General features: G+C 54.7%; 3 protein-coding genes across 6 annotated transcripts; 1 reads left to right on the top strand and 2 right to left on the bottom strand.

The window, feature by feature from the left end:
* Positions 1-5: 5 nt before the first annotated feature.
* Positions 6-5,532, top strand: LRRC46 (leucine rich repeat containing 46). 2 transcript variants are annotated; one of them, XM_058444724.1, is made up of 9 exons: positions 6-425; positions 526-631; positions 2,096-2,194; positions 2,721-2,829; positions 3,652-3,698; positions 3,965-4,074; positions 4,332-4,401; positions 4,633-4,775; positions 5,051-5,532. In XM_058444724.1, the coding sequence occupies exons 1-9, from the start codon at positions 416-418 to the stop codon at positions 5,419-5,421; spliced, it is 1,065 nt and encodes a 354-aa protein (XP_058300707.1). In that variant the 5' UTR covers positions 6-415; the 3' UTR covers positions 5,422-5,532. The 2 variants fall into 2 exon arrangements, with proteins under 2 accessions (XP_058300707.1, XP_032019266.1); XM_032163375.2 differs by lacking the exon at positions 2,096-2,194.
* Positions 5,533-5,983: 451 nt separating this feature from the next.
* Positions 5,984-9,462, bottom strand: SCRN2 (secernin 2). Of its 2 annotated transcripts, none has more exons than XM_032163373.2 (7): positions 8,969-9,462; positions 8,489-8,670; positions 7,746-7,945; positions 7,093-7,308; positions 6,834-6,999; positions 6,572-6,752; positions 5,984-6,300 (listed from the first exon to the last, which is right to left on the bottom strand). In XM_032163373.2, the coding sequence occupies exons 1-7, from the start codon at positions 9,164-9,166 to the stop codon at positions 6,142-6,144; spliced, it is 1,302 nt and encodes a 433-aa protein (XP_032019264.1). In that variant the 5' UTR covers positions 9,167-9,462; the 3' UTR covers positions 5,984-6,141. The 2 variants fall into 2 exon arrangements, with proteins under 2 accessions (XP_032019264.1, XP_032019265.1); XM_032163374.2 differs by having other exon boundaries at positions 6,158-6,300; positions 6,834-7,021.
* Positions 9,463-13,202: 3,740 nt separating this feature from the next.
* SP6 (Sp6 transcription factor) lies at positions 13,203-23,972 on the bottom strand. 2 transcript variants are annotated; one of them, XM_032163371.2, is made up of 2 exons: positions 23,929-23,972; positions 13,203-16,778 (listed from the first exon to the last, which is right to left on the bottom strand). In XM_032163371.2, the coding sequence occupies exon 2, from the start codon at positions 16,719-16,721 to the stop codon at positions 15,591-15,593; it is 1,131 nt and encodes a 376-aa protein (XP_032019262.1). In that variant the 5' UTR covers positions 16,722-16,778; positions 23,929-23,972; the 3' UTR covers positions 13,203-15,590. The 2 variants fall into 2 exon arrangements, with proteins under 2 accessions (XP_032019262.1, XP_032019263.1); XM_032163372.2 differs by lacking the exon at positions 23,929-23,972 and adding an exon at positions 19,183-19,430.
* Between the last annotated feature and the right edge of the window lie 263 nt (positions 23,973-24,235).

Below are 24,235 nucleotides of genomic sequence, written 5' to 3'. Positions count from 1 at the left end.
CGGGGCCGGAAGCAGTGGCCGTACCCGCCAGCTGTAGCTGTAACACGCATGCGCTAAGCCGGGCCAACGGAGCCCGCCTTTACCTCCCCACTCGGCGTCCAGTCTCTTAGCAACGACTCCGGCTTCCTAGGAACTGCTCCTTTCTCAACCATTCCTGCCCACAACGCCCCAGCTTGCTGCCAGCAAAGCCCCTCCACACCCCTCAAACTCCAGACCCTTCACATCAATTTACTGTTGCCTTCGACTTCACCCCAGCAATTTTCTCGGAATCGACCCCTTTTCCTCCTCTCCCAGGTCTCTGAGTTTCTCTCTCCTCCTGCCATCCTGAGTTCTGCCATCCTTAGGGGCCGCCCAGGCTGCTAGGCTCCTTTTCGTTCCTCTCCCGCCTCAGACCAGCAGCCTTTTATTTTAGATCATGTCTGGAGGTGAGTAGGGAGGTGGGACGGTGTGTAGAGCAGTTGGAAAACAGCGGGGTAAGGCCTCCAAGAGTGAGGAAATGTCACAGTTGGACTCATCTTTTCACAGCGAAGTCAGCCCAGGGTCCAGAGGAAGGGGGCGTCTGCATCACTGAAGCCCTTATCACTAAGCGGAACTTGACTTTCCCTGAAGATGAGGAACTGTCAGAGAAGATGTGAGTGCATGGGGGAGAAAAGGGGTGCTAGAAGGCTGAAACACTCAGGATGACCAGGTCCCTGAGGTGTACTGATTTGTCAACTGATCTTTGTCTCTCTCCTTACTTACTCCACACATCCAATCAGTGGTAATGCCCAGTTGATTTTCCCTTCTTAAAAATAATTCCATTTCTTTTTCACCATCCTCACTCAACTGTCTTAGATAAGGCCGTGTTCACCTCTCTCCTATACACCCAGCACTTTGGGAGGCTGAGGCAGGAGGGTCGCTTGAGCCCAGGAGTTTGAGACCAGCCTGGGCAATAGAGGCAGAATCCTATCTCTAAAAATAAAAATAAACCAACTGAGCATGGTGGTGCACACCTGTAGTCCTAGGTGCTTGAGAGGCTGAGGCAGGAGGATCGCTTGAACCCAGGTACCTGTAGCTGCAGTAAGCTATGATCATGCCATTGCATGCCAGCCTGGGCAACAGGGTGAGACCCTATTTCTAAAACAAACAAACAAAAAGTAAAGTATTTTTAATTACTTTTGTAGAGATGGGGTCTTGCTCTGTTGGCCAGACTGGTCTTGAACTCCTCAAACAATCTTCCTACTTCAGCCTCCTGAGTAGCCAAAGTGATCCTTTTAAATAACAAATCTAATCAGGCACTCACTGATAGAAACTTCCTCCCAAATAAAATCCCAATGCCTAAGCATGAGTTGACTTCTGCTTTTCAGCCTTATTTCTGGCCACTCTCCACAAGTGTACAATTTCCCACACTGTGTACTCACACCTTAGCACCTTACTACTCAGAGTATGTGTGAGCGGGAGGGGGTGCAGGGGTAGGGCAGCAACATTGGCATCACAGGGGGCTTGTTAGAAGCGGAGAATCTCAGCCCCTCTGCCCGATCTACTGAATTAGAATCCACATGGGCATATTGGAGTTTCTGAAGGGCTGAATTAGCACATAATATTCCTTCTGCTTGAAATGCCTTGTCCCCATATCCTCCTACTTTCATGGCTAATGCCTACTCATCTGTCACCTCCTCTAGGAAGCATTCCGATTCCTCCTACTCTGAACTTAGTGCACAGCCTATGTACACCCTTTGTCCCCTGTACTTGCTTCTGTTATCCACTTGTCATAGATGTTTGGCCTGCCTGCCTGCCTGCCTGCCTGCCTGCCTTCCTTCCTTCCTTCCTTCCTTCCTTCCTTCCTCTCTCTCTCTCTCTTTCTTTTTCTTTCTTCTTCTTCTTCTTTATTCTTTCTCTTTCTTCCCCTTCTTCATTCTTTCTCTTTCTTCCCCTTCTTCCTCTTCCTTCACCTCCTTCTTCTTCCTTTCCCCTGTACTTGGCTCTGTTATCCACTTGTCATAGATGTTTGGCCTTCTTCTGACCTCAGGCAACCCTGCCTTGACTCTCCAAATCTTGGATTACAGGCATGACCACCCCCCACCTCTTTTTTTTTTTTTTTTTTTTTAAGACCCAGGGTGAAGTGCAGTGGCATAATCATGGCACACTGCAGCCTCGACCTCCTGGGCTCAAGCAATCCGCCTGCCTCAGCCTCCCAAAGTGCTGGGAGTACAGGGTAAGCCACCATGGCCAGCCTGCCCTGCTTCTTTAATAGTGGTGGGCATAGACTGTCATTTGTCCCTAGTAGGCACTCAGCAATGTTGTGGAATGAATGAATGGGTGGATGGAACAAGTGCTTTTTCCTCCATGAACCACTCAAAAGGAAAGTGAGGAAGGATCTTTCTGCAGTCTTATCTCTGTCCCACCCCTGCCTCCATCATCCAAGCTGGCCAGAGGAAGGCTTCTCTTGCCTCTGAATCTCTCCAGGAACCATAAGCTGCCATCCCCCAATTTCCCAGAGGGCCCTTACTCCTCTCTCTCACCCTTCCCAGTGCTAACGATAGAGATACAAGTCTGCAAGTCAAGCCAGTTTCATGATCTAGACACCACCTCAAGATGTCAAGATGTTTCTTACATCTGATTAAAATCACTCAGCCAACTGCCCCTCCTTGAAACCCCTTCCCTCCTCCCTCTCTCCTATCCTCCCTGCTAAGAGACCACGAGTGGTGCTCTAACTCCACCCTTACTGACTCTTCTCCCAGGTTTCACACTCTTGATGAACTGCAGACTGTCCGCCTGGACCGGGAGGGGATTACTACTATCAGGAACTTAGAAGGCCTCCAGAATCTTCACAGTCTCTATCTGCAAGGGGTAACTTCTTTCTCCACCCTTCCCCTCCCCTTGACCCCTGTGGACCTAATCTGTCTCATCTAAAGGAGCCAACCAGGTCATCTTGCCCATTCCCTGGTGTTCAGGCAGGCAGACCTTCATTTAAACCATTCTCAGATGAATGACATAGGGTCCTGAATTGAAAGACTAATTCCCTCAAAATAGATCCTGAACATGACCTGTGCTCCCTCCACTGTTCTTTAGGCACTTCTCTTGATCCAGAAGTTCTTCTTGGCATCTACTCTAAATCTTTCATGTTAAATAGCTCCAGCCCATTTCCTGTTTTGAAGAAGAGGAAACTATGAAGATTCCTCTACATCACTCAGATCCTACTTGAAGGCTGTTTGGTGGTGGTGGTGGTGGTGGTTGGTTGATCTTCAGCCTTCCCCTGGTTGAATATTCCCAGCTCGCTTCAACTTTCCCCATAGAAACTTTACCCATCAAGTTCCTGTATGCTCATTGTTCTGTCTGTGTATGCAAGCCACCACCAAGGCCCTTTCCATTTTCCTGGTGGCTTCTTGGTTTCCTTTTCTGATTCCCAGGTCACTCTTTGGTTGCGGACTCATAAGAGTACACTTAGTCAGGTTTAGATACCCCAGGTTTACACCCTTAACCATGCACATGGAGAAAGAAAGTCATCTTTCTTAAGGTAGTGGCAACCTGTTCAAGGAGTGGGGTGATCATTCCCAAAGTGCCAGATCTCCAGCTGCAGGAGTAGACATGGTCTTGGGGCTTTGTCCCCGTAAAGGGCCCCCGGCGCATCTGATCTCAGCTTGGTTTCCCCGCTTCGGTTTCTTCTTGCAGAATAAGATCCAGCAAATTGAGAACCTGGCTTGCATCCCCTCCTTGCGGTATGTGGTGCCAGGGCTCAGGCAGGGGAAGAGGGGTCGGGGGAACCTAGCCATACCCCAAAGAACTGGTTCAGATTTCTCCAAGCCTGGGTCCTTGTCAGTCAAGGACCAGCAAGCCTAGATCTACTCCCTCACCCCAGAAGGCCATGTGTCCCTACTGGTCATCAGCTGCCTAGCCCAGGGGCCCCGGTGTCAGGTACCCTCCTCTTTTCCTCCAGCTGTTCCATGATTCAGCTCTGCCTCTGTACCCCTTCCTTCCCCTACAGCTTCCTGTCTCTGGCAGGAAACCAAATCAGGCAGGTGGAAAACCTCCTCGACCTCCCATGCCTCCAGTTTCTGGACCTTTCTGAGAACCTGATAGAAACGTTGAAGCTGGGTAGGAACCCACTTGCCCTCACTTACCAAACACATCCCCTGTGGGGCATGCCCTCCCCTCTGCACCCATCTGCCTATGCTTCTATTAGCCACGCCCCCACAGGTCCACATTTCATCCTCAGGGAGTTCAAGGGGTTGTGCCTAGAGGTACTGGCTTTGGACTAAAAAGTGGGTATGAGAACCCCATTCCCATCGCTTCATGGCCTTTTGGCTAAGATCAAGTGAGAACCCCATTTCCTCTCTCTTTGCTGTGTGCAGATGAGTTCCCCCAGAGCCTTCTCATCCTCAACCTGTCTGGAAACAGCTGCACCAACCAGGATGGCTACCGGTAAGGAGTGGAGGGTAGGAAGAAAGGTCGTGGCTGAGCTCTACCTGCTAACTCAGCCCAGGCCCCCCTCAGCCTGCAAACCTGGGGTCACTGTCCATGACACCTTCTCTCCTACCTCCTCCCTAGCTCATGAGCCACCACCCCTCCGGGCGTGGGTGCTGTGGTGCATGTCTTTGCATCTTCCATGCCAGGGTGCCCTCCTGGGTAACCTCTGCTCCTTCTGCTTTGCAGCGAGCTGGTGACAGAAGCCCTGCCACTTCTCCTGGATCTGGATGGGCAGCCTGTGATGGAGCGCTGGATTTCGGACGAGGAGGATGAAGCCTCAAGCGATGAGGAGTTCCCAGAGCTGAGTGGCCCATTCTGCTCAGAACGAGGTGACCCTGCTTTCCAAGACTTTCAGCCTCCCCAGAGCCCACCTCTGCCCTGTGGGACATGAGGGAAGCTAAGATGGCAGTGGCGTCTGGGGAGGGGAGCCCCAAGTGCAGATCAAGATCTGGGCCAGAGCCAGGTGTCAGTTCTGGGCCCCAGCCTCAGGCTCCTTCCCACGAGGGACAAGGGGCCAGCCAGAGACTTCCCTGAGCCCAAGGACCCTCCTGCTGAGCCCAAGGCTCCACCCACCCTGTACCCTCCACCCCCTGGCCCCTCACAGGCTTCCTCAAGGAGCTGGAGCAGGAGCTGAGCAGGCACAGGGAACACCGGCAACAGGCGGACCTGACAAAGCACCTGCTGAGGATGGAGATGCAGCCCACCCTCACCGACCTGCCGCTGCTACCTGGGGTGCCCATGGCTGGGGACAGCAGCCCTTCTGCCACTCCTGGGCAAGGGGAGGAGACAGTCCCTGAGGCCGTCTCCTCACCCCAGGCCTCCTCTCCCACCAAGAAACCATGCAGTCTGATTCCCAGGGGCCACCAAAGCTCTCTCTGGGGAAGGAAGGGGGCACGAGCAGCCACAGTCCCCAAGGCCTCTGTGGCTGAGGCCCCCAGCACAACCAAAACTACGGCCAAGAGAAGCAAGAAATGATTCTCTGTCAACCTTTCTCTATTAGTGGAGAGGAGTGGGGCCTGCCCCCCTTCTCAGACCTCTGACCTGTGACAGGAGGCCATCCCCAGTAAAGTGTCTCTAGGCCCTGAATATGCTTTTCATGTCACTTGGGGTATCTCAGGGGAAGCAACCAGTGAAAGCTCCAGGAAACAAAATACAGAGCCCAGTGAGCCACCTGATTCTAAAGAGCGAGTTTGGAATCTTTCGGGAGCTACCCACAGGGCAGGCATGCCTCAGGCCCCTCGCTGGCTTCCTGGCTCCCATGTGGGCAGGAAGCGGGCACTACCTCATGGAAGATGCCATCTCACTGCCACCCCTACATAGTGCCCTTCCCCGGTCCAAGCCAAGGACCAAGAAGCTGTGGTCCTAGTCATCCCCAACAGCAGCCAGCTCCTGTCCCCTCCCTGTCCTCCTATCTAGTCCCCATCACTCACCCACTCATAGGAATGAGTACACAACCACAGGCCCTGCAGCCAGCCCACAGCTGCCTTTGGGCCTCACTTGGCTCTCCCACCCCCACTGGTCCTGGGATAAAGTTCACTGAAGAGAAAATAAAGCACATTTATTAAGGCAAAGGCCAAGCTGGCCGCTCAGAACATGGCCAAGGAGTGTGAAGGGATTGCTCCAACTTCACCACCACTCAGGGCAGTTGGCCCCAGGGGTCCTGGGCCCACCCCAGGCCAGCAGAAGCTATGAAGCTTACGCGTAAACCTGACTCTCCCTCTTCACGAAGGCCTGGAAGAGGCTGCCCAGCTCCCGGAAAGGTGGGGTCCACTCGCCGGCCAGCAGCCCCTGTGTGGCCTTGAGGCCTTCCTGCTCCAGATCCCGCTGTTTCTGCTGGAGCTGCTGCCCCCGATCCTGCCCCAAGGGAAAGCTGAGATGAGTCTGTCCAGGACAGGCTTCCCACCAGGTGAAGGGGGGACTGTGTGCCACCTCACACAAGCAGGAGAAAGGAGAGACCCCCCCCCCGACATTCCCCAAAGGCAGTTGCTGGCTTTTAAGGGAGGAACTCCTCTCCCCAGCTCTGAAATCTCTTCCACTCCCAGGTTCCCTCATATTTCCAGAGTCCCACTGGGAGTGGGGGAGGTCTGTCATCCCCTCAGAGTAGCCCCTACTCCCTGGGGGATACCTGATCACTCTCCATCAGCCCCAGGGCTGCCTGGTGTCCACGGTAGAGGGTATGCCGACGATCTACCTGCGTCTGGAATCGGGGCAGGGTCCGAACAGGGTCCTGTGCTCCAAAAGTGGGGGACAGCACCTGGGGGGCCTGAGTCACCCCCACCCCGAAGATGAAAGGTTTGAACACAGACCTAGAAGGGGCACAGATGGAAGGGCGGAGATATATCAGATCCTCTCTTCTCCCCAGCCTTCCCCACCCTCATTCTTCCCACCTGGATGGGTCTGGCGTGGCGGTAAGAAAGTGCACGCAGGGCTGCGTGGGATCCTGGGGCAGGACAGACACCATGCTGGCCGTGGTGCAAAAGCCTCCTGAGTCCATACAGATACCACTCTCCTTGTCCCTGAGGATGCCCATCATCACCTCTGCCGTGATGCCCCCTGCCAAGGAGTAGGGGGGAAGCTGTGGGAGGGGAGAGTGGCCGGCACTGCTGTGGCCCTCCTGGCCCCCAGCCCCCTCCACCACTCACTAACCTTGCCGTTGCCGCAGCAGCTCCCCCCCTGCCCGGAAGCGAGCCTTGGCAGCCTCCATGCGCACAGGCTGCTGGGTCAGGGAGAAGACCTGAGCAAAGTCAAAGGCGCCCTGCCCATCCCACCAGCCCTTGGCCTGGGCATGCGTCTGCAGCTCCGGGTGTTGGGCCGAGATGTCCTTGCCAATGCTCAGCTGGTTGGAGATGTTGCGGGCCCCCTCTGTGGAGGAGATGGGGGAGCGGTTCATTTACCATTGAGCATCTATTCTATGCCAGGCACTGGGCGAGGTGCTGAGAACATGGTGGAGAAGAGAACGACCTACCCTCATGGAGCCTACGGTGTGGTGGGGGAGGCAGACAAAATAATCACAGAGATAAATGTAAGCATGCAACTGTGTTGAATGCGATGAAAAAGAAGTACCTGCTTGCATATAAGCAGGAAACCTGACCACCCAGGGAAGTCCAGGAAGGCTTCCCAGAGGAAGCAACAGGCTATAGCACAAGCAAGACTTAACCAAGTGAAGGGGAGGAGAATTCCCAAGTGGGCTCATCTCCCATCTCCCTGGATGTCCCAACAGGCTTGCACCTGGATCGGGCCCCTCCCCGCCCCTACCATCTCTCCCACTTCCCAAAGCTGGCAGAAAGGGAACACCTCACCCTGGATCCTCTGTGCAGCCCAGAGCCTCCCAGCTGTCTCCAGCACCCATGCCTCAGTGCGGTCAGCCAGCAGGAAGGTGCTATGGTAGGAGAATGGCACAGGGTCCTCCAGGCAGCTGCCCCCTTGCCCATAGCGCTCCAGTAACCCTGTGATCACATGCAAGGCCTCCTGGGCAGAGCTGCTCAGTTCCAAAGCCAGCCTGGCAAGAGAGAGGGCCAAGGGACAGAAGGGTGACAGAGGGATCAATGGCTGGTGGCAGAAGCTCCAGGGGACAGAAGAGGGCCGGAGAGGTTTGGTGACAGGCCCAAGTCATACAGCAAATCTGCTGGCACTGATAGTATCAAACGCAATTATGCCAGTGGCTTTCAATGCTCTGGTTCCATGTGCTATGCTTTGAGGGTTCCATGAAAAGGCCTGAAACACAGTTTCAGGGAGAGAAGTGTCTTGAGCCCCCAACCTCTCTCCACCCAGAGCTGCTCCATTCACTATTACTGGTTTTATAAATCGGGACTCTACGTGAGATTTCAACTGAAAGTAAATAACCACTGCTCTATTTCTGGGCCAGGAGAGGCTCAAAGGTGGCTGCTGCTGCAGCCTTCCTCACGAAGGCACAAGGGCAAAGTCTGCAGAGAGGAGGAGGCCCCTGTGAACCAGGCTGGGGGAGGGATGGATGGGCCCAGGTCAAAATTCAGCCCCCAGATTTCTGGCGTGTCAGGCAGATGAGGAAGGGCAGGGTCTGCACCTGAGTAGGTCCATGCCCAGCAGGGCTTCCCCCTCCCCAACTGGCTCCTTCGTCCACACAGCCTCGTTGCCAATGCAGACACCATGCTCGTTGGCGCCCATCTCAGCCCCCCATAGCCAAGAAGGACGGCTCAGAATCACAGCCTGCGTCTTCGACACCTGTTCCACTTCAATGTAGGTGCACTAGAGGTGAGGGAGGAGAAAGGAAGCGTCCACTCATAGAGGGGCGGCCCCTCGAGTGCTGGCACTCTGCCAGTCACCTTATAGATCCCTTTGAGGAAGGTCTCATTCCCATTTTACAGAAGAGGAAACTGAGGTAGACTGAGGCTACATAATGGGCTCAGGTCCAGGTTGGTAGACCTAAAGCTTATGCTCTTCCACCACTTCTGGTAGCCTCCCAGGTGTGGGGAGCAGGGAAGAAGGTCTTAAAAGAATGCAGAAATCTGCCACACCTCCCAGCACCCCGTAAAGTCTAACCCACCTGGAGCCGGCTCCCAGGAGTGTGAGTGCCTGCGGGGACAAACACCACCTCCTGCACCTCGTCGCGGGGTCGGTCCGAGTTCTTGGCAAAGATCACAGCAGGGATGGCTGAGGCCGGGGGCACGGAAACAAAGCAGTCGCAGGAACATGGGGAGTCAGGGCTCGACGATGCCATCTGGGGAGAGGCGGGCCTCTCCATAACCCTGGCCACGGCTCAGCCCCGAGGAGCCGCCTACCCCGACACGTTAAAAGACGCGCAGGGAAGACACCGCCGTGGCTCCTGGACGCTCGGCGCACACACCATGCACGGGTGTGCGGGAACGGAGGTGCCCACCCTCTCCCCAGGCTCCAGGCTTGGGAGTCCGCAGGCGGGCACTCCGAGGGTCCCGCCCCCACTGGGAGTCCCGGCCCTTCGGAGCAGTCGTGGGACCGTCCCCTTCGCTACCCCAAGAGTCCAGCGGCCCTGCGCATGTCCAGATACCCGACTCTCTTCTGTCCAACGCTTCTCTCACCCCCAGTACTGTATTCCTCTCACCCTCTCTCCCTCCCAGACCCCAGCTCGGTCCTGGGTGCCACCTCCTCCCCTTCTGGCCAGGGCCGCCCCATTGGGCGGAGACTCCCAGGTGACCTGGAAGGCCTTCGGCCTCGGGGTCGGAGCCGGAACGGAGCCTGCAGCTCCGCGATTTTCCACCAGGGCGCGCGCCTGCACTACTTCCCGGAGCGGAGCGGCCTTGCGAGTCCCACCTGGCTCCCTGTCCTACCCAGGCGCCCATTTCAGGCCTGACAAAGGCTGCTAACCCCGCGGAGTCACTGCGGGGAGCTGGAGCTGGGGGTGGAAAGGATCCCGCGTGGAAAGGGAGACTTTGTCAGAGAAAGGGGACTGCTGGGACATCTGGAGATTAAGGAAGAACCTCAGATACTTGAGTCCTGGTTTGAATCCCAGAGGCGCAATCCCAGGCTGGAGGCGCCCGGGGGAACAAGATACAGAATACGAGAGTGGTGGAGGCTGGGTGCGGGGGCGGGGGGGCTCGCCCCTGTAATCCCAGCACTCTGGGAGGCGGTGGTGGGAGGATCACTTGAACCCAGGAGTTCAAGACCAGCCTGGGTAACATAGCAAGACCTCACCTCTACAGAAAATATTTTAAAATTAGCTGGGCGTGGTGGTGCGTGCCTCTAGTCCCAACTGCTCGGAAGGCTGAGGTGGGAGGATCACTTGAGCTAGAGAGGTTGAGGCTGCAGTAAGCCAAGATCACACCACTGCACTCCAGCTGCGGTGACAGAGCAAGACCCTGTCTCTTAAAATTAATAAATACGGGAACGTGTGCACAAAACCCGTCTCATCCCAGAGGGCCTATCTGTCCGACAGTGCTCAAACCCATAGGAAGATCGCTTTAAAAGGAAATTTGGAACTTTCTAGTTCAAAGATTTGGTGCCTTTACCTGTGGCGAAACTGAAACCACAAAGAAGTCTTGGCCAAAGGTGACACAGAGTCATGTGGAGGTACACTCTGATCCCAAATGTTTTGATTTTCAGTTCATTTTTCTCCACAAACCATCTCTCCATAGCCATCATTAAGACAAATGCATCTTACACCCTTTTGCTCTGTGGAGCCCTCCAGAATGGAGGGAGGGGAGATGCTGCAGGTTATCTGCTTCCAGGGGTTGCACTGAATCTATAGATGGCTTTGAGTAGTATGCACATTTTAGCAATAGTAATTCTTCCAATCCATAAGCATGAAATATCTTTCCATGTCTTTGTGTCTTCTTCAGTTTCTTTCATCAATGTCTTATTTTCAGAGTACAGATCTTTCACCTCTTTGGTTAAATTTATTCCTAAATATTTTATTATTTTGGTAGCTATTGTAAATAGGACTATTTTCTTTATTTCTTTTTTGTATAGTTTGTTATTAGTGTATAGGAACACTATTGACTTTTGTACATTGACCTTGTATCCTCTGACTTTACTGTATTTGCTTAACAATTCTAACAGTGGGCCGGGCGTGGTGGCTCACGTCTGTAATCCTAGCACTTTGGGAGGCCGAGGTGGGCAGATCCCCTGAGGTCGGGAGTTCAAGACCAGCCTGGCTCACATGGAGAAACCCCATCTCTACTAAAAATACAAAATTAGCTGGGCGTGGTGGCACATGCCTGCAATCCCAGCTTCTTGGGAAGGCTGAGGCAGGAGAATCGATTGAACCTGGGAGGCAGAGGTTGCGGTGAGCTGAGATCGCGCCATTGCACTCCAGCCTGGGCAACAAGAGCAAAACTCCGTCTCAAAAAAAAAAAAAAGAAAGAAAGAAAAGAAAACAATTCTAACAGTGTTTTAGTGGAGTTTGGCTTTCTTTCAAGCCTACTCTGCTAGGGTGCTGGTGGTCAGTCACGCTAGGATTAATGGGAAGGTGAAGGCTTTCTGATACAATGTCGGGGAGGGGTTGTGAGGTTGCCAATTAATGTCATTCCAGAAGCAAACATCAAGGCTGTGTGCTGAGAAATCTGGGCACCTGAAGCAGCTTGCAGGAAAGCGGGTTCATCTCCTGCAGTTCCCTGGCTTCCCACTGTGGGGCGGAAACAGGCAGGAGGAGAGGCAGAGAGAGGCCACAGCGCATCCCCAGGTTGCAGTTCCCAGGCTGTCTTCTTCTCTGTCACTTTCTCATTTCTTATTTCATTCATCCACCCTAGAGGGTAGGAGTAGATTCTACTTCCACTTCCCAGGAGAGGAACCCAGAGAGCCAGCCCAGATGTTCTGATTTCCCTAACCCCTTCCTGTGCCCTCCACGATCTTCCTGCCAGACACCCCATCTGAGGGGGGTCAGAGGTGGCCTTGGATTCCGTCGTGGGGGGGTGGGGGGCAGGCCAGCCAGGCAGCATTTCCAGCAAGCAAGCAAGCGTCAGAGCCCCACCAAAGGCCCCTGCTAAGAATGCAGGTCAGCGGGAGGAGCTGCATAGGGAGGAGGGGTGGCCCCAGCCCTGCCCAGACAGGCCTAGCCGGCCGCACAGCTGCCCTCCTGTCCCTGGGGGCAGCAATGGGGGTAAAGGAGGACGGGACTCACCAAGTTCCTGGGGTCTAACTCCCCTAGAACCAGGAAGACAAAAGAGGCACCTGGAGGAGTGGGGCTGGCATAAGGTCTCGGGAAAACACACCTGTCCTTCCTCCTCCCAGCCTTCTAAATCCAGCAGCAGATGGAAACAAAACAATTGGCCCCAAACCAGTCTGGTTTCCTCTACAACCCCTAAATCATTCATTCTGATGACCCTATCCTAAGGTAGCCATAAACATTGTGACCCCAGGATCCCAAATTAAGTTATGGGATGGGCCAGCCTGAGTACCAGATTTGGCTTCGAGAAATTGGGTTAGGGTTAGAGTGGTGGATCTAGAAATCCCACTAGGGGAAAATAATACTTTTGGCGAAAGGTAGAATGAGAAGGTGAAAGAACACAGTAACTCCTGCCCCCCAGCCCCCTTGGAGCCCAAAACCTATCTTCTGTCAACCTTCCTGGCTTTGGAGCTCTGGAATCATGAGGCTTTCTACTCATTTGCTGTGAATTAGGCACCAACTTTGTATCAAGCACTGGGAGGCCTGGGAAGATGTGTACAGATGGATATTTCTGCATATCTCTGGGGACGGGTGCACATGGGTCCAGTGCGGGTATGTTTGTGTGCCTTGTGGTTGTGTAACCATGGTGGGTCTCTAGCTGTGAGCTACAGTAGGAGCCTTTCCCTCATACTTTCCAGCTGGGCGGGAGCCCATCAGATAGCTCGGCTGCCTTTCATCGCCTTGTCCCTGATAAGGATCATCCTGGGTGAAGAAATCATTGCCAGTCACCCCCAGCTCAGTCACAGGCAGGGGATGGACGGACATGCACCCTCCATGGGGATGGAGTGAGGGAGCCAATGACTGGGAAAGAGGGAACCAGTGTTCTTAGCAGGGGAAGGGAAAGAAGAGGTTTGTATGTGGCGGAGGAAAGAGATATCTAGAAACTTCTCATAACCACAGGTATGAGACCAGGGAGGGACAGCCCGGGTATCAACCCAGAGGAAGCACCTCCCTCCTTCTGTACCAGCCACCTCTGGGGCAGGATCAGACCCCAGCTCCAACCCAACTCAATAGACATGAGGCTTTCCAAGGGGCTGCAGGATCATTGGGAAGCATCCACCCCACTCTGTGGCCCAGACCTGGTCCTCACTGCTGAGGGACACTGAGTCAAAAAGGAAACAGAGCTGGAACACAAAGGAAGCATGATGTAGTTGATGACTTTATTGCATAAAAAACACAGGCTGTTTCTCCCTCCTACCCCTTCAAAGTGAGTTCACAGCAGTTAAAGAAAAAATAAATTCCTACATTTTTCCTCTAGGGGGGCTGCCTAGAAAGACAGGCAGCCAAGCAGCCTAGATCTATACAAGAGGGGAGCAGAAGAAAACCTATCCAAAGCCTCTACCCGCATACCTCAGAGCTTGGGGCTTCCATTGGGGGGAGCATCTGTGTCTACCACCAACACCCATTTGGGAGTTCCCCTTAGGATGGCCACTGGAAAAGGCTGTCTTGGTGGCACAGGGAGGGGATGGCTGGTTTCGATGGGTGGAGGAGAAAGGCATCCTACACCCACGGTGCCCTTCCTCTCTCCCCCTCTCCACCTGGCCAGGCAACTTGCAGGCACTGCCAACTCTCTTCCTGCCCCCAACCTTCTCAGCAAGGAAGGGGATCTCTGGTTGGGTTAGCAGGAGGTAGGGAAAAGAGAAAGAAAGAAAGAAAGAAAGAACATTACTTCTTAAACTACCCCAGGCCAATGAGTCGCTCCGGAAGGTCATCCTGTCCCTTTTAAGGAGGGCCCCTTTGTATACAAACACATATTCCCACCCAGATCCCAGCCCCCACTTCCCATATAGCTCCCAGACCTTGGCTGGGCTCTAGCATCTACAAGGGAAGAAGAGATGCTGGGCCCAGATCCCAGGATCTTGGAAGTGGTGAATAAGATGGGGTCTCCCTGGCTAGAGACCCCAGGCTCAGTAGAGAAACACACATACATGCACACAGGTACACACAACATGCACACACATAACCTAATATTAAATAAAATACCCTTTGCTTATAACTTAAAAATCAATACACAGCTAATCTCCGCAGAGGGCTCCGGGTGAAGAAAGGGAGCAAGGGGAAGGGGGAGGGGTATCAGAGGGACTGTAAGGCCTCTCGAGAGTGGGAAAGCCCTCCAGCTGCAGGGGCTGTGGCCTGCCAGACCCTTCCTCATATCAGCTTCTTTCCCCTCTGCCTGGCTCAGCCTCTGCTGGGCTTCTCACCTCCCTCCCTTCCTTTCTCCCCCACCCCATGATCAGAATCAAAACGTGTTTCTAGCATCTAAAGGAGAAGGGAATGCGGACAGCTTCCTGGATGTCACCTCAGAAGGCAGAACCCCTTCCAGTGGGAGAACAACTCTTCTCCCTTCCCCTGTGAGATGAGGGGGAGGAAGGAATCCCCTAATGAACATGCTACAGCAAGAGCAAGGGAAAAACAAGGGCCAAACTAGAGAGACAGTGGGGTTTATTTTCTTGGTGATGGCTAAAGAGATGGTCAGGCAGGCTGCAGGCCTCCACTCTAAGTGGGAACCAGTGGACGTTCCTCTGCTGAGACACCCCCAATCTGTCCTCAACCAGCCCAAGAAACCCTCTTCCTTCCATCCCTGAGGGGAAGGCAACTGGTGGGAACTACATGGATTCTACTGCTGGCTGCCTTGAAAACACACCTAGGATAATAGATGGGAAATGTGACTACTGAACTTTATTTATCGTAAGGACCAAGAATTAAGGGCTGAATCAGAGGTGGAGAGGGAAGGGGCTAGTTCCTTCCATACCCCACCAAATCCCTATCTCTCATTTTAGAAGGGGACTTCCCTACTAGCCCCCTACATCTAACTCTGTCCTTTATCGCCAGCCCTGGCTGGGAGGCTGTCAGGAATGCCAGCCCTCTTTCCCTCTTCCTTCATGGCTCCATCAGACTGGGTCTGAAAGGGTTAATAAGGAAGCTCATCAAAGGAGTTATTTTTACAGCAACAACCTTCCAAACCAGAGAGAGAGACCCCTGCCAAGGGGGACCCCCAGGCTCCCCCATCCCATCTCGGCTCTCCCTCCGGAAACCCTAGGGGCAGAAGCACTTTAAGTGGGATGAAAGGGACCCCGCCGCAGGGCGGCTCCGGAGGCGCTTTTATGTCCTGGTTCCCAGGCGCTAAGGACGTGTCCAGACAGCCACCACCAGCGCCCCGGGCCGGCCCCACTTCTCTCTGCTCCGGGGACTGGGACTTGCTGTCTCCTCTAGCCTGGCCCCGCCAGCCAGCCGCGGTACGGGTGTCCCACCCCAACCCCCCAGCCCAGGGGCAAGGGAAACTGTGAGGCAGGGGAGAACAGAGGGGCATTGCACAGCTCCTACCGGTCCAGTCAAATGCAGCCTGCCTAGTAGCCCCAGAGACTAAGAACCCCTAGCGCCCCATCTCCCTGTCCCTGCACCACTTTTCCTCCTCCCTGAATAAATACGCACCTTCCCCTCTTCCTCAAGCCACCCCCAAGGACGTCAGACCTGGGGGCTCGCATCCAGTGCCCCCCGGGAGACCCGCAGGGAGGCGGCACGGAGGAGCTCAGTTGGAGGGAGCCGCGCTGCCCTCGGCCTCGCGTTTGCCTTTGCCCCCGGGGGGCTCTACTGCGCCGCCGGCCTTGCCCTCTCCGGAGGCCGCCCCGGCCGCCTCCTCCTTGACGCCCTCGTGGGTTTTCATGTGCTTGGCCAGGTGGTCGCTGCGCATGAAGACGCGGCTGCAGACTGCACAGGGGAACTTCTTGGTGCCGGTGTGGGTCTGGAGGTGGCGCTGCAGCTCGTCCGAGCGCGTGAAGCGCTTGCCGCAGAAGAGCCAGTTGCACACGAAGGGACGGTCGCCGCTGTGCCAGCGCAGGTGCGCCTTCAGGTGCGACGTCTTGGCGTAGGCTTTCCCGCAGCCCGGGATGTGGCAGTTGTGCAAATGCTTCTTCTTGCCCCCATCGGGCCCACACGGAGACCCCAGTCGCTCCGCCTCCAGGCAGTTGGGGCAGCGACAGACGGTCTGGCCTGAGCTGCGGGGCACCGACCGCCGGGAGCCTTTGGGACGCGCCGCCCCGTCCAGGCTGGAATCCAGCCCTTGAGACTCCGGGGCGGCTACTTCCAAGGCCTTAGCCCCGTCGGGCGGCCCTAGGAGATGCTGCCCTCCGGCAGCTGTAAGGAGGTGGTGCGGATGCGGGTGGGGTGGCGGGGCACAAAGCTGGTGGTCTCCGACGTAGCCCCCCAAGCCCGCCTGAAGCGCCCCCGGGTGGCCAGGTGAGGTCAGCGTGCCCTGAGTGTGGGGGAGGTCCATCCAGCTGGTGCCCGGATGAAGGTCCCACCACGAGCCATCCTCCGCGCCTGGGTGAGTCGGCCTGAACCACGATTCATAATGGTGTGACATGTCCGGCTGCAGGAGCTTGGAAAAGGGGCCCGGGGCCAAGGGACTGTCGCTTTCCAGGTCCTCGCAGGTTACCCGCGAGGAGGCCCCTGGCAGCTCATAGCCCTGCGAGAAGTCCACCTCCGGGCCCAGCGGGAGGCTCTGCAGCTCTCCAGGCTGCAGCGGGGAGGGGTAGTCCCCGGCCTCAGGGCTCGTGTGGCCCTGGTAAGTTTGGAGAGGCTGCAGGTCGAGGCGCGGCGGGGAGGCGTGCGGCGCTTCCGTGTGCTGGCTGCCCAGAGAGCCGCAGACAGCGGTTAGCATTGCCGGGATCCGGGGTGGGGTGAGGGCAGGGACGGTCAGGGGCACCTCAGACGGGACCTAAAGGAGGCGAAGAAGCAGAAAAGTAAGGGAAATGACCAGCTCACTTTCCCTCCTAACCCAGGTCCTCCTCTCTGGCCCCAAGTGTAAAAGAAGGATGCACCTCTGAAGGAGGACTAGAGATCAGTTTAGAGAATTCGGGAGTGCGAGGAAGGGTCCAAGATGTGAGGTTCTCATCCAAGCACAGAGGATGATGGAGGTCTACCTTCCTCTGGGTGATCCCTGCCGTATGACCCAGCTCATCCCTAGAGTTGGGCCACTCCCAGGATGGTAGGTCAGATACACCTACAGCACAGTGCTAGAACCATCCCCACCCCAGCTGCCCAGGCCAGCGCAAGGGGCAGTGGCATTTTCCCCCTGCAGACTTGCGTCAGCCCAAATGGAGGATCTAGACCCATCTCAGCTTCCCCAGTTTAACTCAGGATACAGATGGGAGAGGGGATGGTCTATTTCTGAAACCCAAAGCTTCAGGTGACCTGCCCCTCATAAAGCCCCAAACGGGTCCTGAGTCTTTAGAGAAAGAGTTCTCATGCCATTCCCAAAGCATGTTCAGTAATGAAAAGCATTTCACCGTCTACGCTGCTCCCCGCCTGGCCTGGTCACATCGGGCCCACTAAACCAACTCACATACCCCCACCCCCTTCCCTCAAGCAGGGACTTCACCTCCCTGGGGAGCAGCTCTCTGGCCACCAGATACTCTCTGGAATCTGGGAGATACCCCCACCAGAGAAAACCAAATTTCCATCCCTCTCCTGACTCATACCAGTGCAAGGCAACTCTCTGACTGCTACCCATCTTCCTCTCCATGCTAGAGGAGGCCCAGATATAAAGTTGGGAGGGAATGGCTTCCCCAGAGAAGAGCTTGACAGCAAGCTCTGGAGGGTACAGTTGCACCCCTTTAAGTGATATAGGGTCAGAGTGCAGGAAGAGGAAGGCAACAAGAGAAGTCATAACCACAGAACTTAAGAGCAAGAATTGCCTAAAAAGATGACATAAGCAAGTGCATCCCAGGCATGGATCATTTTTTAGAAGCCCCCCCAAGATGATTCCTATATGCAGCAAATGTTGAGAACCACTGCTCCAGGCCAATCTTCTTATTTTGAAGAGGAGGAAGCAGGCTGAATGACTTGGCACAGTGACTTGGAGAAGGATGTTCATTTATTCATTCAATAAACCAGGTCTCCTAACTCCTGGACTCTCAGTCTGTTACTTTCTGTAAACCAGTCTTTCTGTAGACCCTTAGAACGCTAAAGACCCCCAACCCTTTCTCAACCACATATCTGTGGCTTGAAGTTCACTGTCTTCTCACCACCTCTCCCTAAGGCCTGGAAGCCCTGCTGCCTCAGCTGGGCAGGTTTGTATGCCTGGGTCTTCTCTACTGGTGGGGGAGGAGACCAGTGACTTAGGGCAGGATTGTTTCCTTCCCACAGCAGGGCTTAGCTGACCCTACCATCTTCTGCCTCTGGGACCAGGGAGGTGGCACTGATAGCCTGGGAGAGGGAGGGAGAGGAGGACGGGGGCACCTACTCAGGCTCTGGCTGCCTCACCACAAGACAAAAACAGGGTGAAGCTGCAGGAACAGAGCCCCAAGCTGGGGTGGGGCAGCACAGAAGGGGCTGGGCAGGAGCTGTGAAGCCGGGGACCCTAACAGCTTTTGGTGCCTGGGAACTGCCCCAGGGGCTGGAGGGTGGGAAGGCTAGGATAATCTGGGCTCCAGAGTGGCTTCTCCTGGCAGAGAGCTGGAGAGCCCAGGCCTGGGATGCAATGGCCTGCTACCAAGATTTTGGAAACCCAAAGCGGGGTGATTCTCAGGTTCTAAGACCTGTCCCACTGGGTGGAAAACTGCCCTGGAGCTGGCTCAGTCTAGCAGAAGATGCAAGACTAAGACCCAGGAGAATAGAGGAGGGGGCAGGTCTTGGGGGTGATGTGGAGCCACCCTTAGGTGGCAACCCTTTGGTTGCCTTTATGGTCCTTGACCCACCTGCCCCAGACGGGCAACACTGCCCTGCCCCAGAACTGAGAGGAAAGAAGGGAACAGGATTGAGTACCAAGTATATGTCCAGTTCACTTCCAGGCCTAGAAAGATTTCAGGAAAGGAGAGAGCACAGCGCACATCGCAGGCTTCTCTCTCCCCGAAGTGAGAAGGCAAGTCGGTGCACCCTTATGCCCCATTCGGCTCTGCCTCTCTGGATCACCGGCTAGTACTCCCAGTTCTCAATGTCCCGGTCCTCTGGTTGTCCCAGTCGCTCCAGTTGCCCCGGTTTCCAGCCTCCTCGGTCTCTCCAGTCTCTCCCGTCCGCCCAGTTTTCCCTCCATGGGGGTTCTAACCCCTCAGATCCTTTAGGACTACCCCGCTCCCAAGGCCGTAGCGCTCACCCCTGGCCACCCCGACCCGCGCTCCTACCTCGAGGCTGCGGCGGCCTCCGGGCACAGCTGGCTGGTGCGCTACAGACGGTCGCTCATGGGCCCTGTGCGCCGGCGAGCTCTCCAGCGGTGAGGGGCAGGAGCCCAGGGCGAGCCAGACTCGGTGGCTGGCGGCAGGCGGCAGGCGGCGGAGGAGGTGAGCGCCGGCGAGAGGGCGGAGGACAGAGGGCGGGCAGGAGCCAGCGAGCGAACAAGGCCAGCTCCGCCCGTGACTCACCCGCGCTCTCTGCCTTCATCCTCTCCCCAGCGTTCCTTTTTCCCCCGAACTCGCGGCCCCGCCCACCTCACCTGCGGCCGCCTTTAACCCTTGCGGGCTCGGCTGGACCGGAGGCCCAGCCGGGGCCGCGAGGAGGGGGCGGGCGGGAGTGGGGGAGGAAAGCTAACTAGGGCGTGCGCCGCCCGCTCCCTCGCTCCTCCCTGGTCCCCTCCACTCCCAGGGCGAGGGGCCCGGGTGGGGTGATTCCCAGATTCTAAGACCCGCCCCGCCGGGTGGAAAACTGCCCTGGAGCTGGCTCGGTGTAGCAGAGGACGCAGGACTAAGACCCGGGGGGGAATGGATAAGGGGGCAGGTCCTGGGGGTGAGACGGAGCCACCCTTAGGCAGCAACCCTTAGGTTGCCTCGATGGCCCTTGACCCTCTCTGGACGGGCAGCCCTGCCCAGGAACTGGGAGGAAAGAAGGAAACAGGATTGAGCGCCAAGTATGTTTCCAGTTCGCCTCTAGGCCTAGGCCGTGTGAAATTTGTCTTGGCTGCCCTCCTTCCCCATTCCCCAGACCCCCGACCCCCGTCCCCTGCCCCGCCTCACCCCCCCGCACCCCGCGCTGCTTCTCTCCACCACCACCCTTCCCCGTCCTTTTTTCCCTCTCCGTTTCGGGGTCTCCCTCTCTGACCTTTCTGGATGACCACCTCCTCTCCTCCCCTCTCCCAGCTTCTGCCCACCACCGGTCTCTGCTGCCCCCCTACTCCGGTCCCAGGTCCCAGCAGCTCTCACTTTGCCCCTCCCCTTAGGTAGCAACCCCAGTGCCTCCGAAATCCACCTCTCAAATTCGCCTCTCCTCGCCCTCCTGTCCTTTGGGAAATGCTCAGCCTACGCACACCCTCGCCCCCGAGCACCCGGTTCTGAAGAATGGGCAGGCGCCTGAATGGCCCTGGGAAGGGACACTTCTGGAAGGAATTGAGCTATCCTTTGCCACCATTCCTTCCTAATTCTCACCAGAATAACTAAACCCAAGGTTCTCAACTTTGGGGAGGGGGTCTTGGATTCCTTTGAGAAAAATGCACACGCCCAGTGCAATATTCTGGTAAAATTTCAGCGCGCTCTCGGAGCTCACAAAAACTTCTCTCAAGATCTGGATGGGTCGACATTTCCGAGACCCGCCAAGCACCGGTGGGTAGGGAAGTTCCATCCCCCACCCACGCATTCTTCTGCCTGGCCGCCGAGGTGGCCCCATGCTTCACTCCCATGCCGCAGTGTTGATCTCTCCATGTGACCCCTTTTTTCACAGGGGAACGCCGATTAATTTCCCTATTTCTTTCATTTGGCAAGTTGGTCTCCTCTGTGCGCTTTGCCGTCGGCTTTTTAAAATTTCGTTTTCCTCTTTACAGTCGATTTCATACTTGAATTTAGGCTGATTTAATCTCGCCTCTACAGCCCCTATTCTACCCCCATTGGTTTACCTGTCCTGCATGCCCGTTCGGGACACACTCAAACTGTAACTGAAAAATAGCTAAACCGAGTGCATAAGCGGAGTGAAAAATCAATCCATGCGTGTATGCGTATGTGTGTGGTACCCCTCAGACACGCACACGTTCTTATCCAGAATCGATGTCGGATTCATCTGTGCATCTCCCTCTTTTCTAAGGCTCATTTCCTTCATCCGGACCACCTGGGTACACATTGGTAGGGTCTCTTGGGGGCTTAAAGGAATTGATGTGCCTAAAAATGCTTAGCCCACGGGGCCCCTGGTAAGTGCCGGGTAAATGGAAGATATCCTTGTTATAATTATTAAATAAGTCAGTTCCCAGTAAATATTGGTTGGATTAAGGTGTATGCACAAAGCCCTGTGGACTAGAAGTTGACGGATTTAAATTCTAGCCCCAGCTCTACACCTGCTAAACTGACCCTGGCAGGTAGGTGCCTCTAAGCCTCAGTTTCTTCCTTGGTGAAATGCTGTAAGAGCAGCCACCAAGCTAGAGAAATGACAGGTATTCGGAAGCCAGAGGTGCCGCCTGACATCGGGGGATTGAGATTTCTGATCAGTCGGGGTTTGCTTTTTGCCTTCTTGTTACTTGGGGCTCTGGATGTGGATTCACAGAAACTGCTCTGGATCTTTGTGGCCATGGCTAAATTGACAATCCTCTTCATCAATGCAGCTTTCTCTCCATCCATTCAGCCTACAAATCCTGGCCAGTTGGGTTTGTATCCTAGTTCACAGCTACCTCTGGAATGGAGTAGAAGCTCATCAGGTCCAAAACAGAGCCCCCAGTAGGGGACTCTGGTTCCTGATTTGACCTCTGGGCATTCCTGCCTCCTCCTCCAAGCTGCCTGCTGGTGCTGCATCTACTGTTCCTAAGGTGCTAAAGCCTGTGCAGGGGTCTGACTCTGGGTAGGGGGACCAAGTTCCCCCTCTCATTTATAGGCATCAGATTGCCTTCTCTTCCTGGCCCCTTCTGCCTTTTCCCTGGAAAGCAACAGGGATTCAGCCCAAGGATGGTAGACACTCCCCGCTACTTTCACTCTAGGCCCCCTTTAGCCCTACCCCAATCCAACCAGACCTGTAGCCATCTGGAATCCCACGAGCAAAGACCCTCTACCTGCCTGCAGCTCATCAGCAGGAAATTCAACAACAATGCAGTTGTCTCTGGAAACTCCCAGCCATTCTGATTTCCTGCTCTGCCTAGGTTTCTGCTGCTCACTGAGGGTACTGGCACTATCTTTCCTCCAGTCCCCCTCTACTTGCAGTCCTCTGCTTCCAGCCCTTTTGGTTGCCCACTTGCTAAATGTTTTCCCACCGAATGACGGCCCATGGTCTGATGTTGACATAATGAGCAAGGTCACCACAGCCCATTGCCCATATACTTATTGCTACTCAAAATTGAACAACACAGCCCATCGCATCTCCTGTATAAACTGAGATCTGTCTTGGACTTGGGCCATTTCTGCTGCTCTTCCTCATTTTCTCAAATAAATAGTCAGATTTCCCCTGCAAGTGTCCAGCCCCCAATCCTGCCACCCCTCTTCTTCTCAAGCTTCATCTATAGTCGGTGATCCACTTTGTACCTGGAGAAACCTCATTAGTCTGCGTGTTTATCACAACCAGCGTTTATTTACTGAGCACCTACTATGTTCCAGGTGCTTTACACAAATATCTCTAATTCTCATGAGCATGCAGCAAAGTAATTATTATTATTCCCATTGTACAGATGAGGAAGCCAAAGATCAAAGAAGTTAAATGATCTACCCAAGATTACAGAGTTGTTAAAAGACAGAAGAAGAAACTGAGTTCAGATCTCTCAGGTTCCAAAGCCTGTATTCTGCCTACTAGTCCATCTGGCCTCAATATGGCAAATTGATGACCCTGGAAGTCTGGCTCCCCTAGAGCCTGAAGGCGGAGGAAACAGCATTCTTAAATGAATCCCTAGATGAAAGCCATCTCCTATCTTGAGTCTAATGGACAAACTGATCCCATCTTGAATTACTGAGACAAGTCAGACTCTACACTTGTGATCCCTTCCAAACCTCAACTGTCCTGTAGAGATTGCACTATGAGAATATCAAAGCTGGTCTAGCCCCAAATTGTCTAGTCCAAGCCCTCGTTTTACTGGTAGGGAAACTGAACCCCAAAACAGGGAAGTTAGTAGCAAGTTAGAAGCAGAGCTGGGACCAGACCAGAGTCTGGTCCTGTTTTCCTCTTCTCACTCACTCCTCTCCTCTATTTCCCACTCCCACCTCCAGGCTGCACTTCCAAGCCTGCAAGCTGATGACCCTGGATGCCAACATATTCCTTATTTCCCCTCCTCTCCCCACCACAATCTCCTGATTCTTAGAAAACCAGGTAGAGCCCAAAGCTGGAGTCAAATAGTTTTCTTTCATTCATCCTTTATTTCATTCAACAAACACTTATTGAGGGTCTTCTTAAGGCCCAGCACAATGCTGGACACTAATTTTATTATTAATTTCAAAATCCCTAGCTACCACCATCCCTTTTCAGTCTAGAAGATGAACCCGCCTGAGGATAGTGCATCCGTTTGTTGGTGTGTGTATATCTACAAATGTGTGTACATATTATGCCTGTGTGTACCTGTGGGCTTGAGTGTAGAGTGTCTTCTCTCCTCCATCATAAATGCAGTTCCCCATAGGATGTGGATGGTGGTTTCTCCCTTACTATCCTTGCAGGTGTTCTGTCATTCAGGATCTTCCAGGCAGTGAGTGTGTGTGCCCTGTATTTCTATTAACATTTATTTGCCCTTCCTTTCTCTTGGAATAAAGTTCCCAGCTATGAATCCCTACCCCACTTCTCCACTGGGCTGACTACCCCAGCCCAGTCAAAAGACCTCCAAGGGATCCCTTTGGTTCTCCATGCAAACCCCACCAAGATCTCCCTCTTATCTCCCCCTTCCCAATTCAGAGAGAACCAGACCCTTCTCTATGACCCCTACTTTAGAGTGGAGACCTGATCCTCTTTGTGGAGGTCCCCTGTACAGGACAGGGAACAGCCTCTCTTACCAGTCCATGGAGCCCAGAGCTGGCGGCGGCAGTGAGGGCCAAGTGGCGGTGATAAAAGAGCCAGGCTTTATAAAGGAGGTGACAGGCAGTGCCAAAGGGGGAGGTGAAGGAGGGAGTAGGGATGCTGCCAATTCCTCACGGCCTCGGAAGCTTTTAGGATAATCCAGGAAACAGTGGCCCCCAGCTCTCCTAGGGGAGTGGTAGGGGGTGAGATCTGAGTCCGTGAGGTCTGCCAGGAAAGGAGGATTTCAGCTGGGAGTGGGGGCTGGGGGCATTTCCTTCCTTTCGCAGAGTTGGCTGGGCAGTG

Source organism: Hylobates moloch, unplaced genomic scaffold, assembly GCF_009828535.3.
Source record: "Hylobates moloch isolate HMO894 unplaced genomic scaffold, HMol_V3 SCAFFOLD_10, whole genome shotgun sequence".
Taxonomy (NCBI): Eukaryota; Metazoa; Chordata; class Mammalia; order Primates; family Hylobatidae; genus Hylobates; species Hylobates moloch.
This window is presented reverse-complemented; position numbering and strand designations above follow the sequence as displayed.

What these genes read in the sequence shown, in the direction of transcription:
- LRRC46 (XM_058444724.1), top strand. An exon ending in ACAGTCTCTATCTGCAAGGG is followed by an intron (nt 2,830 to 3,651) that starts GTAACTTCTTTC and finishes TTCTTCTTGCAG; the next exon opens with AATAAGATCCAGCAAATTGA. An exon ending in ACCAACCAGGATGGCTACCG is followed by an intron (nt 4,402 to 4,632) that starts GTAAGGAGTGGA and finishes TCTGCTTTGCAG; the next exon opens with CGAGCTGGTGACAGAAGCCC.
- SCRN2 (XM_032163373.2), bottom strand. Translation starts at nt 9,166, where the DNA reads ATGGAGAGGCCCGCCTCTCCCCAGATGGCATCGTCGAGCCCTGACTCC. An exon ending in GGCTGCACAGAGGATCCAGG is followed by an intron (nt 7,309 to 7,745) that starts GTGAGGTGTTCC and finishes TCTCCTCCACAG; the next exon opens with AGGGGGCCCGCAACATCTCC. An exon ending in GGCTGATGGAGAGTGATCAG is followed by an intron (nt 6,301 to 6,571) that starts GTATCCCCCAGG and finishes CCCTTGGGGCAG; the next exon opens with GATCGGGGGCAGCAGCTCCA.
- SP6 (XM_032163371.2), bottom strand. Translation starts at nt 16,721, where the DNA reads ATGCTAACCGCTGTCTGCGGCTCTCTGGGCAGCCAGCACACGGAAGCG.